The sequence below is a fragment of the Emydura macquarii genome, unplaced genomic scaffold (genome assembly GCF_026122565.2).
Source record: "Emydura macquarii macquarii isolate MOO-44397 ecotype Brisbane River unplaced genomic scaffold, CSIRO-AGI_Emac_v2 contig_2473, whole genome shotgun sequence".
NCBI lineage: Eukaryota > Metazoa > Chordata > Testudines > Chelidae > Emydura > Emydura macquarii.
In genome coordinates, this window is record NW_027132610.1 from 23,544,640 (window position 1) to 23,569,565 (window position 24,926).

The 24,926-nt window shown below is 41.5% G+C and overlaps 1 protein-coding gene across 2 annotated transcripts in view; it reads left to right on the forward strand.

The window, feature by feature from the left end:
- The window catches only part of EPSTI1 (epithelial stromal interaction 1), a 77,292-nt gene that overhangs the window by 2,401 nt on the left and 49,965 nt on the right, over nt 1–24,926 (forward strand). For both annotated transcript variants that reach the window (XM_067562766.1, XM_067562767.1), the window contains exons 2-5: nt 10,306–10,364; nt 13,736–13,819; nt 19,820–19,893; nt 20,513–20,596. In XM_067562766.1, the coding sequence (XP_067418867.1) occupies nt 10,306–10,364; nt 13,736–13,819; nt 19,820–19,893; nt 20,513–20,596 (301 nt within the window). The remainder of the gene's footprint in view (nt 1–10,305; nt 10,365–13,735; nt 13,820–19,819; nt 19,894–20,512; nt 20,597–24,926) is intronic.

A 24,926-nucleotide genomic window follows, 5' to 3' on the forward strand; every position in this document is an offset into this window, starting at 1 on the left:
GGGCTACTGTGTAGTCAAGTGACAAAGAAAAAGGTTGTGGTGGCCCGTTTTGTTCAGCAACCTGCCTTGACTCTTTAAATCTGACAATGTGTAAAATGGTTTCTGATAAAATACACCTTCAAAAAATCAAACCTGCTATCATAAAATCCAAGGCTCTCCGATATGAATGGGAACAAACGTCCCCTTGCCATGTAGGATGAAAAGAGAAAGGAAACAGTAGAACACTTGTTTACAGAATTCTTATACTTAACATTTACAGTTTTTGAAAAAAAAACTAGCTTTTTTTTCAATCTTTATGCTCAATAAAAAATCCATATACTGTTCAATCTGTTACCCATAGAAAGCTACTTGCGCAACGACTGCAATTTTATTTTCCATTTGTCTCATCTGAGATTTTAAAGGCCCTGAAAATGAGTCCATTAAACTGGAGGCAAAAGGCTCTTCAACACATTCCTGTAGACCACTGTCCTTTGTAATTGCTAGATGCAATTTAGTGAGTTGCAGAATCCTCTGAATTACAGAGGTTGTTTAGGGCCTAATTCTGTATTCAATACACAAGAAAATTTCCCATCGCTGCACCTTTCAGGATCACACTCATAGTCATCACTGTCTAGTGAATTATCTAATCCACTCTCCTGGATCAGTTTTCCCAGAATCTAGGGAAGGGTGGAGATAAATATTTCCTTTTACCATTGGCATTCAGATGACATCTACTGAACAGCGGCGTGCGGTCCCCCCTGACTTCATTTTAAGATTATTCTCCCCTTCTGTTTAATCTTAAAAAATGTGTGTGGTAGTCTCATGGATTATCAAGAACACAGTTTGTCCGGAGATGATCCTGAACCTAGGATCTAAACTTCTCCGCCACTCTCAAAAGTTCAGTTCTGCAACCCAGGTTTATGACTTGGGTCAATCTCTCTGATTTCAGCAGCTCTAAACTTTAGTGACTGTGGTGTATTGAAAATTGTATTAAAGTTATAAGATATCACTTTAGATTCTCAGGGCTTTTCCTGGCACTGCTTGCAGGCTAGGAGTTTGTATAAGGAAGCATGCAATCTCTGTCTTTCTGTAGTCAAGGTGCAAAGAGCCAGCCTAAAGCAAGTTGGGTGAGTTGTGCATTTCTGCCTTAGTGTGCAGTGCACTCTCTCTCCCTTCCCCCCCCCTTTAGTTTTTGTGTGTTAAGTTGCAATCTTCCAGCAAGAGTATTTTAGATGAGCTTATTTCTCTGTTTGTATACTGTGAACACAGTAATGAGCCCTAAAGAACTATATAGCAGAAAAGTATATTCAGTACCAATAAGACCACAACTCTTGTTGCTCCCATCTTGCTTTTTTCCCCTCTCCTCTTTGTTTCCTCTCCATCTAACCTCTTTCCCTATGTAAAAGGTTTCTTAACTCTGAGCTGAATCCTGTAGTTCTTTCTTAGGTCTCACTCAAGCAAAACACTCTACTGCAGGGGTGTCAAACATCTGGCCCGTGGGCCGAATACAGCCCATCAACCTTTTTGGTCCGGCCCATGTAGTCTCCCTCTGCACGCTGCCACAAGATCTGTTGTACACTCTGGCAGCAGCGCATGGAGCGCTATGTGCACGAGACCGCGCACCAAATGGCAAGAGAGGGACAATATGGTCTCAGGGCATCACGCAGAGCGCTGTCTGTGTGAGACTGTGCTCCAAAAGGCGGGAGAGGAGAGAGTATGGTCTCGGGGCATCGCAGGGGCAGAACTGCTTCTTCACAGCCCACTCACTTCAAAACACACGTTCCTTTCAGCTGCAGAAAAACCTTCCTACACCTACTCACAGTTTACCATTTTCTCCCACTTCAGTTGCTATTGCCACCCATACATCTTTCCAGAAGAACTGTCCCAAAAATACATTGACAAATAGCTTAGGAAGGACAGAAGCCAATTGTTATATTAGATTTGTTCAGACTGAAAGATATATGCTCCTTCTCTCTCTGGTGCCTAGTAAAGGCACATCTCTTCCACTGCACCATTTTGGGGTTACTCAATTCTCCTATAGAACAACAAGTCTTCAAAATATCACTGTCGCCCTGCAAAGTAAAATACCATCAAACTGTGATAGTTCCATACATTGTAGGAGGGTTTTATAGCTAAGTAATTGAGATGAACAATACCTTGTGGCATCGCAGAGCGCTGTGTATGCCAGACTGTTATGGTGATATCTCGCATACACAACCTTGTGTAAACTGGTCTGTGTATATACATACACAGCCCTGTGTAAGCCAGGCCTTGTACATACATACACAGTCTTGTGTGGGGCCTTGTACTTATGTTATTGAAGAAAAGAAAAATAGATAAAGAATATCGGGTGGTTCAAGAGAAGTGGAGAAATTTGTATTTCTTTGCCGAAGTGAATGGAAAGCCAATATGTTTGATTTGTACACAACATGTAGCTGTTGCCAACGAGTACAAGGTTCGGAGGCACTATGATACCAAGCATGCTGAGAAGTATGATAAATATATTGGAAAGTTGCTTGAGGACAAAGTTTCTGAATTGGAGAAGTTCTTGTAAAAGCAGCAATCGCTATTTACAAATGCCCATCAAGTAAGTGAAGCTGCAGTTAAGGCAAGCTATATGATTGCGCATGAACTAGCACGGTCATCAAAACCTTTTTCATACGGGGAAATTATAAAGAAATGTATGTTAATGACTGCAGAACTAATACGTCTGGATAAACGGCAAGCCTTTGCAAATATGAGCCTCTCGAGAAACACAGTTGCTGAGAGAATCGGTGATTTGTCAGAGAGCCTTAACAATCAACTAAAGGACAGAGTCAAGTCCTTTATTGCATTTTCGATTGCAGTTGATGACAGTACGGATGTTACTGATGTGGCACAGCTTGCAATTTTCATTTGTGGTGTTGATAAAAAACATGCGCATAACAGAAAAGTTTGTAGAATTGGTTCAGATGAAAGACACAACAACAGGTGACAATATCTTCAATAATTTGGTGGAAACTTTGGACAAATTAGGTGTAGATTGGATGCAAGCTGTGAGTCTGGCTACAGACGGAGCACCACATATGGTGGGTAGAAAAGCTGGAGTTGCTACAAAGTTAAAGGAAAAATTGTTTGCTGCCAATCCGCAATATCAGTTTTGTAATTTACATTGCATTTTACACCAAGAAGCACTGTGCAGTAAAACTCAAACTGGATAATGTTTTGGATGTGGTTATAAAAACGGTTAATTTTATACAAGCATGAGGCCTTAACCACAGGCAGCTCAACTTCCTTCTGGAAGTAACTGAGAAACCCCATGGATTACCATATCACACTGATGTTTGTTGGCTAAGTCAGGGGGCTATACTGAAACACTTTTACAAATTGTGTGGTGAAATACAATTGTTTTTGAATCAGAAAGGAACGGTTATGCCTGAACTGCAGGATAATGAATGGCTTCAAGATCTTGCTTTTATGGTGGACATCATGGAACACCTGAACTGTCTCAACACAAAGATGCAGGAGCACAACAAATTGGTGACGCATGTTTTTGACAGCATTAGTGCTTTCGAAATTAAGCTTCAGTTTTGGGAAAAGCCACTTTCAAATGATAATCCTGCACATTTTCCAACTTTAAAATTTTGACGTAACACAGCTGAGTTTCATTGTGATGCCCTCACAAAAAAGTATAGCAGCAAAATTTCCAACTTAAGAAATGAATTCCAAGCAAGGTTTTCTGACTTCAAATACCTTGAGAAAGACTGCAATTTTTCGTAACCCATTTTTTGTCAATGTGCATGAGGTCTCAGAGGCGCTTCAGATGGAAATAATTGAACTTCAGTGTGATTCTGTTCTGAGGGATAAGTTTTCCAGTGTTGATGCTGGAACATTTTATCAGTATGTAGGACCAAATTATCCCAGGCTGAAGTCTTTCGCTTAAAAAATTCTGTCCATGTTTGGGACAATATATGTCTGTGAACAGCTCTTTTCTGTAATAAACAACAAGTCAAGATTTCATTCTCAACTTACTGATGCACACCTGAACGCAATATTCAAGCTTGCCACAGCCCAGTCCCTTGATCCAGACTTTGATGCAGTGGTCCAAAGTAAGAGGTGTCAGGCATCAGGAAGCAGCAGTAGCAGTAAATAAAGTACTATAATTCTTAATCATTGATGGAGTCTTTTAATCGTAAAATAGCAGTAGTTATAAAAACTGCAGTAAATTCACTTCTACATCGATGATATCTAGCAAATAAAATATAATAATACATAAAAATGGTTGTGTGTAGAATTTTGATTTATGGTATGTATGGCCTACTTGAAATACATTTAATTCAAATCTGGCCCGCCATAGCAAATGAGTTTGACACCTCTGTCCTACTGACTGGGTACAAGGATACTCCCTACCCCATTCCCTAAAAGGTTAATGCAGGAGCCAATTAACCCTGTTCTACTAGAGAAAGGAGGGGAAATATAAAGGGCTGAGAGAGGAGCTCTGTATGCAGGTCTGTGGCACTGTGGAGACTGTTTGTAGTTGCTGCCTTTGTTTTGCTTCTGCTGTTTTGTTCTGTTTGAACACTCTGTAAGTTCCCATGAAGGGGTTCCTGGAGAAGAGAGACGGTGTCTGTCTGTCTTATTTTGGGACTGGGAAATCAGTGCCTCAGCCAACAGCCCTCTGGGTCAAAACTCCCAATGAAATAAATGAAGATGGCAGGATTTGTCCAATGACGCAGGGAGAAACTGATGAGAGCCCCAAACATGTAAATAGATCCATACTGCTGGACACTTGCGCCCACACAGAGCCCTGTTAACATCAATGTGTCTGCGTATGCAGATCTGCTTGTAGGATTGGGACCTAGCATTGTAATTTCCCAGTTACCCTTTGCAGCTAGCTCCATATGTGATGGGAAACATAGACTGCTACAGGACAACTGTTCACCATTAGCATGGACCCATTTTGGGAAGACATCTGATTTAGCACCTTGATGACAACTTCATGTGTGGCTGGTGCCCAAAAACGCACAGAGCCCCAGCCATGCATAAGTCCCTTACCAGAAGGCACTGTGTTTCCTGACTGGATATTCTTAAACAGTGCCTGACAATGGAATGCTAATGTAAGAGGGGGAATGGGCCCGCTATTGTGGGGAACTTTCCTGGCTCATACACTACCCCGGTGGAATTGGCTAGCAAAAGGATCTGAGTCCTTGCTCCCACTCTCTTTACCCAGAGACCCACCTGACCTCGAGGGCTCTCCTTCCGCTCTCATATGTGATGGGGTCCCTGTAACCCTGACAAGGCTGGGTCCAGGATTCCTGAGGCTCAACCCCCAATCTTGCCGTGGTCCCTTAGGGCAGGGGCTAGGGTGTCCCCACTCCAGGGTACTAACTCTGCACTGGGCGCTTCCCTGACCCACTAATCATTTCATACAGTGCAAAGCAATACAATTTATTTAACAAACAGCAATCAAAAATCAAATACAAAATAAGAAAAGAGGAGAAAGGTTAAAGGAAACACCCAACACTGCCCCCCTGGCACAGGGGCACCACAAACAGCGTCTCTGGGGTGTAAGGGAGGGTCACACTCCATGTCGCAGGCCTCCTGCCCAGGCCCTGGCTACGCTGCAGGGATGCAGAGTCAGACACTTGCTCTGGCTATGGCCACACACTCCCAGGCTCTAGGGGCAGAGACCTTCTCCCCCCCCTCGTTGGGTCATGATCTCCCTCTGAGTTTGGCCTGCGAGGCCTCTGGGCTGGTGGCGTCTCCCTGTGCCGGGCCCTGCCCAGGGTCCCCCTTGCTCTCCCCAGCTGCTCTCCGCACCGGGCTCCAGACAGCTCCAGCCCCAGGTCCTGCTCCAATCTGCATCAGTGCAGCTGCACTCGGCTCCGCTCTCTGGTAAGCCCCTCTGGCTCTGCTGCTGTGGGTCAGCTCAGCTCCTTGTGCCTCTCCTCTGGCCTCCCAGCTACCGGCTGCTTTGTCCTTAGCTCAGCCCTGCTCTCTGCCCAGGCAGGCACAGACAGGCAGCTCCAGCTCATAGGGTGGACGGGACTGCTCCTGACTCCCTCTTTGACCTGCCCGCCCTGTCAATCAGGCTGACCTGAGTTGACCTCTCTCCACTGGCCCTGGGGGCTGTGTCTGTTTCAGGGTCCTGCTTCTTCAAGAGATGGCCAACCAAAAAGACTCACTCAGATTCAGTAAGGGGCATAGACCCCTTACATTAAATCCCTCTGTTTATCCTTGAAGGTGATTGTACAATTCTCCTTGACAGTGGTGTGTGGGTTTTTTGGTTTTTTTTGTCAGCTAGCCTTAGTTTTCCTTAATGCAGCGTCATGTAAACTTTCTCTGCTGCAGCTTAAGCCCATTTTTCCTGCTTCTTTCTACTGACTAATGAGAGAAAATGATTCTTGTCCTCTTTACTGTATTCCTTTTCCATATCTATATCACCCCCTAAGCCTCTCTTCTCTAGATCACTGTTTCTCAACCTTTTTGATACCAGGGACTGGCTTCCTATACTGTGTCAGGGAGATCTCAGGTACCGGTTGTTGAGAAACACTGCCTTGGACTGAATCTGCCTACATCACTTATTTTTCCAGGCCTTTAGTTATTTCTGATGCTCTTCCTTGGACTGTCATGTTTCTTTTTATCTCTTACTGCAGACTGAACACAGTACTCCAAGTGAGGCCTAACTAGTGTCACAGAGAGTGGAATAATTCGCTTGCAGCCATTTTGTATTGGTGCATATACTGCAGAATTAGAAATACTGGCTCTGGAAGAACAACTTCAGAAGCATTTTGAAGAGATACAGAAGTAACAGATTCTATTTCATTAGCATGGCTCCCCAAGGGTAGTGCCATAAGAGTGCCATGCTGCTGCTTGCATTGCCTCTTGCCAGATAATGTGAGAATTTCCCAGCCAAAGGACAAAAATAATATGCAAAATTAACAATGGGTGCCATGCTGCAAAATAAGATGTGCAACCAAAATAGAGTTTTATGTTTTATAATTAAGTAATCAAAGAGCCTATGCACAAGGTTATGAAGATCTGGGTCCTGCACGCATTTTAAGTGCAATGTCATCAGGACTATAATATGAGTAAGACATACATAAGAGTGTGTACTCTTGGTGCAATTCAAAATGAGCATTGCTTTTTTTTCTTCATTTCATATCTTCTCTATTTGAAATAGTCTCCCTGCTACTACCCACACAGTCAAATACTCTTTCCCCCATAGTATATTTGGAATTTGTCTTCAAAAACTCATAAGTTGTTTCTTTTTTTAAAAAAAGAAACTGCATTCTGGTGTCAGGCACCATACTCAGACCAATATCAAAGAAATCAATGTTTGCTCAAAACTAGTAGTCAGACAAAATATATTTTCTGTTTCTGTGGTGGAAAATCTCTGAGAAAATCCAGCAAGGATTTTCAGGCTCATTAATTAGATCTCTGCTGGGGGGGGGGGGTAGGAAAGGAGGAGGGAACATCCTTTATAGCTCTAAAGAGACATCAGAAGTAAAAGATTAAAAAAATAAAATGATAGATTTCTTTCATCACAAAATAAACAAATAAGTCATTATTTTGGAGCCTGAATAGTAGAAAACATTTTATCTCCTTTTTGTTTTATGCCGTTTTTTCATCCTCTTTGTACTTCATTGTGTGCACTATTGATAATTTAAAATAATCTTCAAAATTAGGACATTTCATTAATTTTCAGCAAGGCAATTAGGAGAACTCATTTCCAAATACAGTTACTGCAGTAGCTCAGATTCTGCTTAATCAGGAAACTGACTGGAATATTAAATTGCCCAGTTGTAACTAGGATCCTGTAAGGCTTTGCAGAATCAGAGGGTCTGTGGGAGAGGATCTGTCTGACACATGGTACTGCAAACTGACAGAAACACAGAGTGAAAGAATTCCTTTTATACATAAGGGAAAAAAACAGTTAATGCAAAAGTCTCAAGGAAAAGGGATAACAAATTAGAGTATGGATTTAAGCTCCAATCCTGCAATTGACAGTCTGTGGGTGACTGCAGAACCTCATTAAAGAACATACATGGCAACTGCAGGACTGGGGACTTAAAATTTGGTACTTAGTTTCCACCGTGATGGATTTCCAGTAGGCTTTGTATGTCCAAAGCCACACTGTGACTGTTCAGCTGGGTCTAGTTCTATAATGTTACCAGGTCGTTTGCCAACTCCCAATGGTGCATACCTGGAACATCCTTGTCCACGACCTCCCAACCCTATGCTCATAATGTAACCTACATTCATGGGATAGATACATGCTTAGGGACTTTAGTATATGTTTACCACATTCTATTTCGAACTGATAGTTAAAATAACCAAAGCATTATATGATAGACATGAAGGAAGACAAAGCTGTTTTTGTCCCTTTCCCGGTCTGCATCTGCTTCTCTCCTATTTATTTTGAAGCTTTCAACTGGTTTCCAAATCAACTTCAATAAACACAGTCAGCCTTTAACAGTCTCTTTTTAACTGCACAGGCTTTTATGGTGCTGTTTCATTTCTTGTACCGATGCATCTGTTCATTATACATATATTCGTGCCAACAGAAATGGCAGACTAAGGAAATGATCAGCTTTATGGAGATTATGTATGTTTCAGATTTGATGACAGTTCTTTCTATAGATCCCCAGTTTTTTGGTTTTTTTAAACCTATGTTAAAAGTGATATAAAGCAGAGGAACCATAATACTGTGAAATTTCGTATCCTTTCAATATGAGTAAATTTAAAGGCTAATTCCTATCTCTGTCTGTCTCCACAACCTATTATGATGCTCATCATGATAGTCTTGGAAGTCATTCTGAAAAATGAAACTTTATATATTTTTCTGAACTAGTTTTCTTTGACAAAGTTTGGAGACAAAATACAGGAAACAAGAAGAGGACCGGAGAAGCTGACAAACTCATGTATAACATCTCACGAGAAATACAGTGCCTGCAGTCTGAAATTTGGCTAATAAAATACCATAAAAACAAACCGAACAAACCTTTCAAAGACTAGAGCAGATGGCATTCAAGATCAGTTGGGGGGAAAATTCTAAATATTTTTTAAATGCAGCCAAATAAGGGAACACTTGTAGAGGCATATAGTAATATGATCAAGGATAACAAATTGTATTAAATAAACAAGGATAAGCTTTGCTAATTTGTGTTAAATTGGTCATTAACTTTTGTGCAATACTTGTGGTATGAAATTTCATCTGAATAACCTTATAACGCATCACGTTATGGCCAAACTTGCAATGGTGCAGTAAATATTGCTGCCACAGTGCTCCCTTTATTAAGGGTACTTGGCTGGGTGGAAAATGTTCAGTGGACATCACAATAAGATAAGAAAGGATTGTATCAGCGTCAGCATTAATGGTGCCAGCTGCATCTTTAATCTTTTAAATTAATCCACCTCCTCCTAGAGTAAGCCTTCAAAGAGAAATCAGCAATTAAGCAAATATTTCCCTTCCCTGCCCGGGATCCCAGTGATATGGCAGCAGACTGCTTTTTGCAATTGGAGCTCTGTGTGATTTTTGTTGTTGTTGCATCCCCTGTTCAAGTATTTTTCCCTAGCTATGCTTTGTATCTTTCCTTCACAGTTCTTCCACTGCCAGCCAGCCTTGTTCTTCTTCACCTGCTCTCCTTCACCTTTTCCTCTGTCCTCACCCCATTCCTTAAAAGTTTAGTCCCCTAGCACAACTGGGCCCCATTCCTGATTGGAAGATGTGGGGGGAGGCCTTCATGCACAGTTGCAAAATAATAAATATGCCCAAGAAATTCAAAGTCCTTCACAAAAAGTAAGCTTCATGACATCACTGTGATGTACTTTCCCCATTTTATAGATGAGGAAACTGAGGCATGGGCCCAAAGGTGGACATCAGTAGGTGCTTGAGGGCATTAAGTACCTCATAGGATGGAGCCTGAGAAGAGGAATACCAGAACTGCTCATTCCCATGCCTTTGCTGATAGACAACATTCGTCCGATGTTCATGGACAGGATGTACTGTATAACATTTTGTAACAAATCTATGGAAATACAGTCTTATACATCTTGAAATTAAGGAGATATGATGTCAGCCGTGTGGGAGGAACTTTCATAAGCAAAGTGAGGCCAATGCTGAGTGTTTCTGAAAATCTTATCCTTGGCACATGTGACATACAGCATGGCTTGTGACAAAAACATCGTGATGAATATACCTACTACAGAATTCATGCATCCTGATTATTCTAAACTTTGTAGCTATTCTTACAGAAATTCTAAAAATCTTAAAGGTCCAGTAGAAAATAATAATGAATTCATAGGATCATGTGACAATTATTAACAACTTTCTTTCCATTGTAGTACGGGTGCCTATGTCTTGATACCTCCAAATGAAACCAGAAGGAGCCAGATACAGAAAAGTAAGTGCTCTCAAGATGAACTTTAAAAAAAAAAAAAAAAAAAAATGCAGCTTTCGTCTGTGTTTTTATGACGCTTGCAGTTTTATCTCAGCCTTTACATTGTTTTCATATGTGCAGCTGGTACCACAACATAGAATCCAAGGCCAGAAGGGATCATTACATTGTAATGAAAGAGGAGCTGGGGCTTAAGCAATTATTTTACTTTCATAACTGACAGGGCAAGCCCAGAGATGCCAGGGCTATGAACTGCCAAGTCTAGAGGTGCCAGGGCTGAGTTCTGCCAAGCCCCAGCACAAACTAAGCACTGATTGTGATCATCTAGTAAAGGTCTCCATCACCAGGCAGACTGTTCTTGTACCCGTTCTCGTCTGACTAAAATATCTTCCATGGGTAGAAAAGCCAGATTAGGAAAAGAATAATTCAACCATAGACTGATGTGGTATCTGTAAAAAGGTTCCCATTAGAAAGGTGGTGCCATAGCTGTTCAAATTAGGTTTTACAAGACATGTTCAATGTTAACTTGACACCCTCCTAAAGTTCATAACCCTCTTCTCCCCTTCCCCCAATCTGGCTGTCTTGAATTTAGGATTAGAGATCAAATTTTGAGTCTTGTTTAGCTATCCATAGTCAAGTTAATCTTTCTCTAATGCCAGTGTTGGCATACCATAGCTATTGCATGTTTATATGGTTGAACTGTTCTCTTTGAAAACTGTACACGTGTGAAATGTCCATTTATAGAATGTGCTTAACAAATTCTCTAAGTACAAGTACATGGTTAGTCCTGCTTTGAGGAGGAGGTTGGACTAGATGACCTTCTGAGGTCCCTTCCAATTCTAATCTTCTATGATTCTATGTGCACAATATATGACCCGTTACCTCCTATGTCTTGATTTTTGAGCAGCACAGAATATCCACATCTACCATTGTTGCATGTCTGAGTTAAAGACCTGAAATTGTCAAATAATAGGCTCAATTAGAATGATTTAATCAAAGATTGTCAATCAGAAATTAGTACAGCACTATGCAGAATACAGAAAGAAATAGATACGTTACTACCCTTTGTTGCCAGACCAAGAGCTGGCTCTGTGTCTCTCCTTTGCTGTATTTCGAGGGATGCGCAGTTCTTATTCCCTAACTAATTTCCCATACCAGTGTCGTTATATAGGGTTTTAGACAAAGAAACTGTCTTTGCCAAAAGAAATGGATGTTCTAATGTCATCTCTATACGCTCTCACTCTAAAAATGTGGATGGATGGGTGGGTAGATGCCACGAATTAGTAAATACAGCCTATTTAATGCATAAAATTCCTGAATAGGATTACTTATCGCTCAAGGCCTTAGTGTTCTGGGTCTTAGAATTCAGACACATTCTTTGTTAAAGATGAAGAATAGTTAATATATAAATGAATCAAATACACAGAAAGAAATAACTAAAAGAATTAATATTTACTAACAGGTACACCCACGGTGCTTAAATGGGAGCTTGTAGACACTTGCTACCTCCCCAAACCAGGTCTAATATCTAAACTTTCCCTCCATGTTGAGGGACTCATTGAAATGCACCAAGCCCTTAAGAACTGCAGGAGCCATTTTACTGAAAATTTTACATAAAGGAAAATTCTGGAGGCACTATATCATATAAGTTAAAAAAGAGAATTGCACAAAATCCAGGAATCACAAGAACTGTGTACATAAATTCTTTGTAACAAGCTCAGTGACACAAGTGATCTACATAAAATGTTATAAACACACACAACTCTAGGGATGCTGATGGGGTATACAGTGTGTATACAGTAAACATTCTTTTAGATGGCAATCTATTCTTTCATTGTAAAAGTTCATATTATTTGGCTTCAACAAAGATTTTATTTAGTCGCTTCTAGTAAATAATGCATACAAATTCTGGACAGAAAAGAGAGTAAATTAAGGAGTTTTATTTGGCAGGAACTGGAACATGTTTCGTAGTTTTTGTTCTTATATTTGGGAGTAACTATGCACTGTAATTCTGCATTGGCACAGAACTACTATGACTGCATAGGAGCAGAGGGTCAGCATTGTGTGGGTTTGAAACTTTTTGGAGAGCACATTTAATTTTAATTTCTTAAATTTAAGAGTCAGTGGATTATCTAAGGCTCACTTCCCCTTTCCTGAAGTGAGCTGGTGTGGGGTTGTGATGTTCTCTTCTAGAAAGGTGAAACCTGGCATCTGTTTCTCTGCACCAAACCACCACCATCAGCCCAGGATGGAAATAATTTACATGGGAGCAAAAGGAGTGAGAATCAGCCCTGGCAGCCACATGCTGCTGTCGTGGTGGTTATGTTTGTGTTGTGACAACAATACACTAGGGCCCCAGCAAAGAACTTAAGCATGTGCATAATCCCATTGCATTCAATAAATTATGCAAGCGCCTTGCTGAATTTGGGCAAGATGCTTTACAGACAAGTAAAATGACAGGCAGAGGAATTCTTCCCTGCACCAATGCAGAGAGTGGCATGGTGACAGGTTTTTTTCCCCCCCAGGAGAGAAGCTATGTCTGAACATATGTTAACCAGAACACATTTTATTCTACTCTGTAGGTAGTCTGAGAGGGGAAGTGTGGCTTTCCTTTTGCTAAGGCTGGCAAGGATCAGGCTGGCACGTGGAGCAATTTAGAAGAGCCAAAGTGCCACCGTGGATTGTCTCCCTTGTTGCCATAGTCCCCATGCAGACGGGAATTGCCAAGGTGCAGAAGTGCCACAATTCCCACCATGTTTTCTCCTGATCTGTCCTGCTGCAGGGGTGCCACAACTCTGCACCTCACAGGAAGGTCTGCTGGGCTGGGGAATTTATGGGAGCTTGTGCAGCTAGTTTCCATGAACAAAAATGGCTGCAGTGTAGAGATGAATTTTCTTGATAGTCCCATAGGTTATGATATCATTAGAGAACAGATGAATGCAGAGAAGGAACGCCACAAAAAAAGCAGCATGAGTGAGCAGTGACAGATGGCACGTCTTGGGAGTTCTCTGCATTTATTTATATAATTTTAAATGGGTAACTTACTACTATTATCAGGGAGAGCTCTTAGCCGGGAACAACCATGACTAGAGTCCTAGCTATATAGTAGCCAGCCCTGCTTAAGACAACAATAATGGAAATTGAACTCAAGGCTTTCAGAGATAAAAGCAGTCCCCTAGGTGGTAGCTGGCACTATAGTCTCATTAATCTTTTATGTGGACTAGTCATTAGTGTGGATTGAACTATATTTCTGGAGAATAGAGTAGACATGCCCATGAGTGGGCATAGTTTTGGTGTGATGTCATTTACTAATATTCTAAGTTCCTTATAGTAGTGGCTCTTATTTCTAAATGCTAATTGTTTTCTCTTTGATTTAGTTGCCAACACAGAACTGGAGAACTTGGAGAGGTGGAAGGAACAGCATCGGCCAGGACCAATTAAGCTGAAACCACAGAAACTGGGTAAGGAAATAGAAATGAACTGACTTGATGGAGTATTTAAAAAAAATTTTTTTTTCAAATAAATTTAAAATGTCTCTTTATGCTCTGGTTTTTAGAGATTTGTAGGTTAAAATGTAGGTTAAGATATTAGCTACACTTCATGGTATTTTAATGAACTTGACTACGAAGATGTTCCTAAAACACACACACATTGCTTTCTCATTCATGAAACCTCTTCTGACTGGTGCAGAAATCACTGTATTACTTTACACATTATCACTTACATATTTTAAATAGTTATCAGAGGATGGAAGAACAACTTGAAGGCATCACAGTGAGTGACTTGCCTGAGAGCACTGAAAACTGTAACATGAAAATTATAACCACAAATCTAAAAGTAAGTCCAGCATTAGGCTGAAATTTAAAAATGACTTTTTTTTCAGGTGAACTAAAGCAGTAAGTCAAGGGGAATGGAGAGAATGGCTGCCCTGTATGTTTGACCTACTGTTTTTCTAAACTTTTCTGTCTCCATTCAGCTGGTTGCATACAAGACTAGACTTATGTTCTCTTCCTGAAGTGCATTATGAGGTGCCCTAATCAGTGGTGTTTACAATGAAACTGAAGTGGGAGAACACTTTCAAGTTTTAGGGTGGACTGCCAATAGGTCAATCGATCAAATTGTGTGTGTGGTTTGTAATGTTTAAACTGCAGATCATATCAGCTTGTGCTCGAGGAAAGAATATAACAAAGCATTTTTAATTACTCATTTTGGCTACCAAAAACATTTGGAGCAACCAGGCCCGCTGACAGCAATTCTGGGCCCCAGGGCAGAACATTCAATGGCCCCTGGCACCCCTAGAAAAGTATGGCTGAAGTGTACGACCATGGGTGGCAGGTGAAGCTTCCCTTTGGGGAGGCTAGCTCCCTGTCCTGCCTCTTCCGCCTGCGGGGCCTGCCCAAACTCCACCCCTGCCCCATCCCAGGCCTTGCCCCTTCCCCCATTCAGCCCACTTTCCGCTTTGTCCTCTTGCTTGAGGGGGTCCCCCTTGCCCCCCTGCTTAGTCCCTCTCCTCTTTCACACCCTCCTCTTCCCCACAAGTGGTGAGTGATGGTGGCGGGGGGGTGGCTGAGCAGGGAGGGAGGACATAGTGGTGAGCAAGGGGAGGAGGTGCGACCTGGGGTGGAGTGGGGGTGGGGGGTGGACAGTGGGCCATGGGTGGAAGAGGCAGGACGGGGAGCTAGCCTTCCCAAGGGGAAGCTTCACCCACCGCCCATAGCCCAGGCCCTTTTAAAATTGCCGTGCCCCAGGGCATTTGCCCCCATTGGCAGATCGGGGAGCAACCACATTTTCTTGAAAGCTGATCAAAAGATTTCGGAAATCTGACCTATGAGGAAAGGTTTAAAGGAAGTGGGTGTGGTTAGTCTTGAGAAGACTGCGCGGAAGGAGTACCTGAGAAGTCTTCAGATATGTTAAGGGTTATTATAAAGAAGATGATGATCAATTGTTGTTGTCCTCTGAAGGTGACTTTTTGACTCATGCACAGAGAGACTATATTGTATTGGTGAAGTTGAAATGTCACTCACAAACCAACCTTTGTTGTGTTTGTTTTTTGTTTTAAATAAGAACAGTATAACTTCACACTAGTACTCAAAAGGAGTAGAATACAGGGCTCAGGAGGTGGCTGGAAGGTGAAAGTGAACTGCAGGGGTTTGAAAAATGTACAAGGTATCGAGCAGCTGGAGGTCTAAACTCATTAGCCCAAGCCTGAGTGAATATGTTAGATGGAAGAGTGGTTGTGGAATGGGGCAGAAGTGAAAAGCCCAGCCCGCACCCTCTCTTCCAGGGAAGAGGAAGGTGCTGGATTCCTATCATAATGCACCCTCTGCTCAAGGAGTCCTTTTTTCATATCAACCACTACCTAGTGGGTGTTTAACTTTTAACGTGCATCTTCCAGCTGCTGGAAAGGAAAAGGAACTGCCACTCTTGTCTTGGCTCTGTGTGAGTTGTGGGGGAAGGGTTCACTGTTGTGCATCCTAGATGCTGAGCAGAGAGAGTTCTCCTCCACTCTGCCTCTCTCCCAACAACTGTGTTGGAGAATCCTCCTCCCCTATGGATAAACAATCAGCAGCAGGTTTTCACTATTCTATGTGAAACGGTGCTGATCATGGCTTGTCCTTGTTGATAATTCCTGTCAAACCATGTTTGTCCCAGTTTCAGCAGCTCCCCTTTGCCAGTGGATAACTTCTGTAGTGTAGACAAGGCTAGCAAGTGTTGAAGGTGGAGATTTCCTCAGGCAGAATTATCATTCAAAAGGGCATGGACTCAGCGGTCCTCTTAAACAAGGCATGTTGCAGTCAGGGCTATGTGCCTCCTTGTGCATGGAGGTTCCTAATGACTATGGATAAGAATGGGGTTTAAAGGGTGTATGGTGACAGTTATTCAAAAATAGGTGACTTAATCCTCCTGAGATGCATATCTCTGCCATGGAAAGCTTCCCAGCGGTTAGTAAGAAAGTCGATCTCTTTTTAAAGTTCTGGTGAACTGGCAACACAATAGTAGCTGCAAAGAGTAATGTCACGTACAGTACTGTATATATTAAATTCTACAGATGGAGATCCTAAATCCCTCCTTAGGTCTATACATTCAAAACTGCATATGCTCACAATTATCTATAAAATCACTGTTCACTTTGGGGTTTGAATGGTCCATAGGAGAAGTTCACTTAATGGGGAACGACAAAATCCAGGCCGCCTCCTTACTTGGGGGCAGAAAACAGTTTAGGAAGAGCTGAGGTCACAGTTTGAGTTACCCTTTGTATGGGCGATTCATACCTGCAGTATGTCTTCACTGCAGAGTTGACTTATCTCTTCTCATGTTAGCTTAGCTTGAGTGAGTGCAGCCACACTGTGAAATAACATTAGAGTTGCTGTATGTCCACACTGGCATTGGCCCAGCTTGTGGTGTTGCTAGAATTTCTGGGGGCACAACCTTGGTTGTTGGTGCTGCAATAAGCTGAGCTGCTCTAGCAATTTTCTTCTGGTGAATTGTGGGACCACTTCTGTATTTTTGGGGCACACAGGGGATTCTGAGGCTGGTAAACGTATGTCCTTCCTCATGGTATTCTAGGAGACTGCGTAGAAGGCAGATGGGAGGCTGGCAGACAGTTCAGGTTATTGGATGCTTTGACCCCACATGAATTAATAGCAAAATTGATGCTATTTTCTGTCCAATGCTGTCAAAGGCTTTAGGCTAGATTTGTGTCTGGATAACAGTGCTGCGGTTAAGAGTGTTCATTAGAACAGGAGCCCCAGGAGGAGTTTGGCTTGACCTAGACAGAATTCTTTCTGGGGGCTGGAGGATATGAGGACAAGCTCTCTCAGTTATAGTATATGCTTCCCCTACCCTCCAGCATGTGCAGGAGTGAAATTATCCCTCACCTCTCCAGCTTAATGTCGTGTTTGTAGTTGCCACCCCCATACGTCCAGAATGGTTCTGGCTCTTATTAGCTCACATATACTAACTAATGCTGCTTTTCATGTGCGTTTTCTTGAAACGGCTCAAGTTACACGCTTGGAAAAGAGAGAGAGAACTGCAGAGCTTATTGCAGAGAAAGAAGCATCTGAAGGAAACTGAAGAGCTGTTGGTGTGTGTTCTCAACTCCATAAAGTGAAATGACTCAGAGGGAGCCTGGGGGCTTCCATCAGAGGAATCAGAATTGTGGGAAATACGCAATAATTAATGTAGATTAGAAAACAGATTAACTTCCTTGGTGACCTCACTGTAGAGGCAGATCAGAAGAAATAAGAGGCTTCTGGCATGTGTAAAAGCTTCAGCCCAAAGGCACTCAAAGCACCTTGAGAGAGTTTGAGGAGGCTACATCAACCCTTAGAATGCTGGTACTTTCCAGACTGAAGCAAATAGACATTAACAATTGGTGAGAAATGTACACTATATTCAATATCCTAACAGTGTTCTGGTGTAAAGAGCCTTGGTTCTATACTTGCTGGTGTGGGCTTAAGAAAGCCTGCAGAGGCTCAAAGAAAGGAGAGATTCCCAGTGGCATCTTTTAACACAATTGAAGGGACTCATTACATTGAAAATCTGAGTGAGACTCTTTTTGGAAAGACTACATTTTTAATGTCCAAATCATCAGATTTCCTTAAGTTGAAGTTCTGTAAGTGCTTGGCTACCTTGAATAAACATTTTAAGAATTCCAAATCTGCAATATTTCTATGACTGGCAAACCTCCAACCTTTCAGAAACTAGGTAATTTCAGGTACCATAGAGAGAACGAACAAAGAAATTTGAGTTCCATACTTTCCCTTCGATAATAGATCTCTAAGTAATACATTAGTGTAGGTTTATAAAGAACAAATCATGTCTGACAAGCTTCATTGCTTTTTTTTTTTTTTTTTTACATAAAGTGAATGAAGTAGTTATGCATTTTGATTTGGCTAAAACATTTGATATAGTGCTTCACAAAATCTTATTTGAAAAATTAATTCAAGCTGCCTTGGATCTGAGTCCTGTCAAATGGATTGAAAATGGACTGGCAGGCTGTAAGCAAAGGGTAATGATTAATAGCAATGCATTGAGTAGTGGCCGATGTCCAATGGTGTGCCTGCCTTGGAGATTGATGATGCACATGATTTTAATTAACATAATGAGGTGGAGCTGGTGTTTAAATTTGCAGAAGACCCTAAAAGACAAAGTGTTGGCAGTACCAGGAAGGGAAGAAAAAATAATACACAGGTACCTAGAAAGGCTAGAAAAGTGTTCAGGAAGTAACCAAAATATACTCAACCTGGAAAAATTATTTATAGTGCCAACAGTGTGCTATTTAATTTTCATATACAGTAGGTATGTTGGCTTGCATCCTACATAGTCCCATTAATTCCTATAGGATTATCCAAGTGCGTAAAGTTAAGCCTCAGGGTGTCTACAGAGTCTATGAAGGTAATAGGTCTCTCTGTAGCACTAATGCAACCACCTCTCATAGTCCTGGGTACCTCTGTAATGATGAAGAAGTTGATTAATAGGAAATAATTCAGAGAATAAAAAACAAAATAATTATGGAGCTGCAATTCAAGGAATTAGTTTGTCCAAACAACAAAGGGAGACACAATTGCCCTCTATAAATGGAAGGAACTTTATGGAAAAGAGGAATTGTTCAGAGTAGCCTAGCACAAGAACTGAGAATAATGGGATTAAATCAATTCACTTCTTCCCCCATTTCCTGCCATGGGAATGAAGATCTGTGGGGTCCCTCTTGCTGTCTGTTCTAGATTGTAAAGTTTCAGGGCTAGAGGCTGGGTGTTTCAATAAAGGACATATGCCTCAGGAAACGACACCTCCTACTATTTGAGCCTTAGTGTGGTAAGGCTAAAATGCAGGTAAGGCTTGTTTTTATCAGGTTTTTGTATTGCTTTTCAAAATGGAGAGTGTGTTTCCTCCCCCCCCCCCCCTTGCTAACACAGTGAATTCTGTGTTTTGTGTGTGCCTTGGTGATGTTTAGGTGCCATCTCATTAGAGCTGGTAGAAATTTTCCAAATTTCAAAACCTTAATAAAAATGTCTATCAGTTTTGACAAAATATTTCTGTGAAACAATTTCCTGCTTTTTTGACCAAGTCTAGCACCAACATATAGTTTTGAATAAACTGAGCAAAAAAAAAAAGTAGGCTGACAATCGGGAAATTAATTTAGAAGAAAAGACACTGTTTAATTGTGAAATAGTCTCTCAGGTAAAATGACAAACCCTAATAACTTTGTCATTTACCAGTAAAAAAGACAGTACAGTGAAGGATATTCTGCAAAAAATAATCCTGTGCTGGTGAAAGACTGACATTAGAAAAAGAGATGGACAAAATGATAAAATAGGTCTCTTCAATTTCTAATTTCTATCAACATGATTGTTAAAACATTCTCGTGCATAATGTATTTATTATATAACAATGTCTCTTGTGGCTGACACTTGGGCTTAAAATTTTCTAACGTGCAGAATGCAATTTGTATTTTCTAGGCGGAACAGAATCCGAGACTGAAGCTAGGCAAAAACAACAGATCAGACTCATGCAATCTAAATACCATCAAAAGGTCAGGAGGAATACGTCTTTTTTTAGTTTAATTTAGAAAATACTTTTTTTTTCCCCTCTGAGGGCCATTGTTCCATGAGGCTGTAAAATGAGCTCCCAGTTGTTTGACAAAAGAAATAGAAGTCATGAACGTTCAAAAGAGAGACAAAGAAAAGGTGGAGTTAAGAGACTTCTCTGTAATGCAGAAAATGAGAATACTGCTATATAAGAATGTAGTGAACAATATTGCAGATCACTTCTAAAATAATGAGGTTAATGGTAATGCCACTGACATTGCCCTTTATATTTTCAACATGCTGCATAAACATTAACCAATCAACATACCAGCCCACCTTTTGAAAGGTGTAATTATTGTCCCCATTATAAGGTGCATACATGCTTGTAAATGTCAGTGTGGATCTTTGCATAGCCACCTACTGATAAGATTATTTAAAACTAATATCATGGAGGAGCTATTTGTTCTCTAATTACAGTTAAGGTGCACACGCTTGATTTTTTTTTTTTTTCCTTCTCCCTTTTGTAACTTTGAGAACCAAAATTTAGGGTTGGAAGAGGTGCAGTACAAAAGCCAAACTGCTTTGTGTTTGTGTGTGTTAATTTTCTCCCCCAATACCATACAGCTGAAGAGAGAAGAATATGCAAGAATCAAGAAGGAGACCGAAGAAGCTGAAATCCTGACAATGAAAATAATTCAAAGAGAAAAGGTACGACTTGTTTATCAGAATAATTCACTGGAGCAGTGCTTTACCTGGGTGAACCCTATGGGTTGGCTCATTGGCTCATGTAAATTGACTATACTGATTTACACCAGCTGAGGATCTGGTCCTTATTCTGAAGTTTTGTGTATCCCCTTAAATGAAATCTGGGCTGATGTTGTGCTGTGCTCACAAACTCACTTTGATTTCTGTGCCACTAGTAGGGAAACAGGTTGTTCTGGCTGCCATGCAAGCTGTTCCAATAGCTTTAATTTGTAGGTTGCTTGAGATGTATACCTAATGTTCAGAAATAACTGTTCCCCAAGAAGATGTGCAGAGCTGGAACTACTGTGACTTGTATCTCTGAGAGGAACCTGTTAAATCTGTTTATAATCTGGTGACTGTCAGTGTACTTTAAGGATGTGCCTGTAGGACCATGGATCACCTACTGGCCTGGGAGCATATTCTACCATGCTAGCTTCAAAATGAGGTTTATTGGATCCACTAAATTATAAACAAACCAGTTCTGGAGGTGGAGGGTGCAGAGGGCTACTTTTGTAGCTGACTGTAATATCTCATTGTTTTGTCTGGTATACCTTGGTTGAGAACAGTAAGGATAACTCTGCTCTGATTCTGGGAGTGTATTTTTAGAATAACACCATCTCTTCAAAAGTTTGAAAGGCTGATGAGATAGATGTTTTATAAATGGAATAGAATGTTCACCATTGGCAGATGTACAAAAATACCATATTTTACCGATCCTTTGTCTGTGTAGGGTGATGTGTTTGACTTTATTACATTAATTGGATATTGGATATGGCTACCCTAGGCCCTCCTTAGCTGATGTTGAAAAGAGTTGTCCTATTGATGTAGAGAAACCGTAATGTCTTCAATGTCCACTGTAAGAGTTGAACTAAGGATAAGAAAATACAGAACAAGGTTTTAAGGCCTACAGTGAACTTCTGTAATGCTGCTTTGAGAGATGTAAACTTGCAAATTCGGATGGAAATGCACTGAGGTCAGGTGAAATCATTTTCCTCACAGTGGTGGTCACTTTTTCACTGGAACTCCAATGGCAAGTGGCATCTCTTCCTTCTTCCAAACTTTTAAACCTGTGCATTCTTCTGAAATGCAGACCTCCCCAGGTGGTAAGTGCAGACATAAGTTTGTTGGGAGGTATTTACCCCAATCTCAGGAGCACTTCAAAAGGAGTTGTGGAGGCGCAGGATGAAATGCTGGCCCTACTAAAGTCAATGAGAGTCCTAACATTGACTTCAGTGCAGCCAGGATTTCACCCTCTGAGTCCAGTTCTTAAATACTATAATGCTGTATGATCACATATGGCCCATGTATTGTGGCATCCCATCCACACACAAATGACTTATCAGCCATGCTGTGACTGATAGTATGCCTGGCAGTGCTCGCTAAAGTCCACTGGGTCTTACCTTCTATTCCACTATTTCCTCTCTGCAGTCCTGCATCAGTGGTAGTGCCAGCACTGCAGTATCAGAGCTCCTACTTGTCCATCACCTTAGGGAGTTGTTCTAACTGACCAGCTTGAATGTCCTATCTGTATACGAGCTTTGATCCAAAATGTTTATCAAAACTGTGTAAGCATACATAAAATGGCCAAGATATACTGAGATTTTCCAACATGTCTGGATTAAAGCATATGGCATTGTTTTTCATCAAATTGGAAACTTTTTCTGGGAAAACATTGTCCTGGCCACTCTTTCCCCCTACACGAAATTCCTGTTGTGTGGGGATGTAAAGGTTGTTTATCTACTCAATGCAACCAGCCTCTGTTCTACTGGATATGTTAGGGATTCAAAAGACTGCCTATTAGATTGCCTTGTGCCCATAATGCTCTGTGGCCCTGCTCTGCAACCTTCTCACATTCCCTTTTCCAATATGTAGGCTTCAACCTTTGCCTGTCTCTGCCACGGGCATCATTTGTTATGGGGCAAACTGCCTCCCTCCCCCCACTCAAAACTCTGGACCTAATCTTTAGGAAAGCAATAATTGCTCATTTTTTTTCCCATCCATGATGCTATTTGGGACAGAGAATGTTCTATATGCTAACACAACTTCACCCCCCACCTCCAGGAATTTTTCTGAAAGGAGGCCCTTGGTCTTTGCTTCGCTCCAGAGGACAGGGATATGTTCACTTTATGACACCTTTGGGAGACTAATTAGAACCATTTGAATGTAGATCACATTAAAAACACTTCAATTTAAAACATAAAATTAAGATGTATTGACAGAAGCAAAAACAGAAATAAAAAGGTTGTTAGAGATTAAAGACCTGTTTGGGAAACACCAAACCATCCCTTTAAGTTATCCCCCATCTTTCAGTCAAAAATAACTACATGGCTTACTTTGTCACATAGTAGTGATCTCTTGGCTGTTGGACCTTCAAACCCCTGGGCCAGGTTCTATGCTGCATTTTCAAGAGTCTGGGTTCCTCTGGGGGCTGATGTGCCCTTTATAACAGCCCTCCAACCCTCCCAGCTGATCCACAGGCCAAAATCTCCCGATTGCAAAGTGCTCTTGCTCCTCCCCTTGCACTGTGATGGGGTCATCTTAGGGCTCCATACACTGTCCCTGTGCTGGAGGAATGTCCCCTTAGATTTCTGGAGCTATGTAAAGTGGCCCTAAAGGGGAGGCAGAATTGCGGTCCATGCCTCTAGACTGTACTCAGCCTGTCAGCTGAGAAAAGAATGTGAGGTCAGCCTAAAATCATCTCAGTTGCAGGCCCCTTGCTTTTAAATATAAGCATGTCACAGTTCCAGATATACATTAGTATTTGATTTAAGATGGCCTCCTTTTGGAAGGTCAGTCAATATACAAAAGATAAACTCCCTCCATTCTAGTACGCCTCAGTAGTTTTATTTCACAGATGTTGCTTATCTACAGATTCTTCTACAAATAAACTCTTAGTCTTTCTGGTGACTTTTTACAGGTTTATTCAGCTTTTGTTCAGATTTTGTTGTTGTTGGAGATGCAGTAGCACCTGGTTCAGAATATAACATAACAGTGAAGAATCTCCTAATGATAGGTCACTAACTGTGTAATGGAGGCACCATTTAGGTTTAAAGTCAAGGGGCAAAGACAACATTAAGAATGCTTTTCAGTCTGGAGAGCTAATCTACTAGAATCCCAGAGTTACTTCAGGAATTCTTGAGGTATTAAGTTGAGTGTAATGGGTAATATAAAATGTCCTGCCATAAAAGTGTGTTTTAGAATCCTAGAAATGTAGGGCTGGAGGACATCTAGTCCAGCAGTTCTCAACTGGGGTTCTGCAGCTCCCTGGGGTCCGTGAGCCATTTCAGGGAGTCCAGGAGTCCTAAGTCTGAGGCCCTTCCCTCCCCCAGTCCCAGGGGGCTGAAGCCCTGAGCCCCCTGCCCCATGCTCCCCCTCATCCCCTGGAGGTTGAAGCCTGGAGCCGCAACATTGCCCCCCCTCCACTGGGCCCTGGAACTTTTATAGCATATTTGGGGGGGGGGGGTCTCAGAAAGGAAAAGGTTGAGAACCCCTGATCTAGTCCATCCCCCTGCACTGAGGCAGGACCAAGTAAACTTAGACCATCCCTGACAAGTGTTGTCCAACTTGTTCTTAAAAATCTCCAATGACGGGGACTCCACAACCTCCATTGGAAGCCTGTTCTAGTGCTTAATTACCCTTATAGATAGGACTTTTTAAAATATCTAACCTAAATCTCCTTTGCTGTGGATTAAGCCCACTCACTGCAGTGGACATGGTGAACAATTGATCACTGTCCTCTTTGTAATAGCCCTTAACATATTTGAAGACTGTTGTCAGGTCCCCCCCTCAGTCTTCTCTTCTCTTAAGACTAAACATGCCCTGTTTCTTTAACCTTTCCTCACAGGCCATGTTTTCTCAACCTTTTATCATTTTAATTGTTCTCCTCTGGACTCTCCAATTTATCCAGATCTTTCTTAAAGTGTGGCACCCAGAACTACATGCAGTGCTCTAGCTGAGTCTGCACCAGTACCAAGTAGAGCAGGACAATTATTTCCTGTGTCATACATTCAACACTCCTGTTAATATACTTTGGAATGATATTTGCTTTTTTTGCAATTCATCACATTGTTGGCTCATATTCAATTTGTGATCCTCTTCTGCAGCACTACTTTGTAGCGTAGCCAGTTATTCCCCATTTTGTAGTTGTGTTGTGCATTGAATTTTTTTCCTTCCTAAGTGTAGTATTTGGCACTTCTCTTCAGTGACTTTCATCTTCAGACTAATTTCAGACTTTCAGACTAATTCTCCAATTTGTCAAGGTTGTTTTGAATTCTAATTCTGTCCTCCAAAGTGT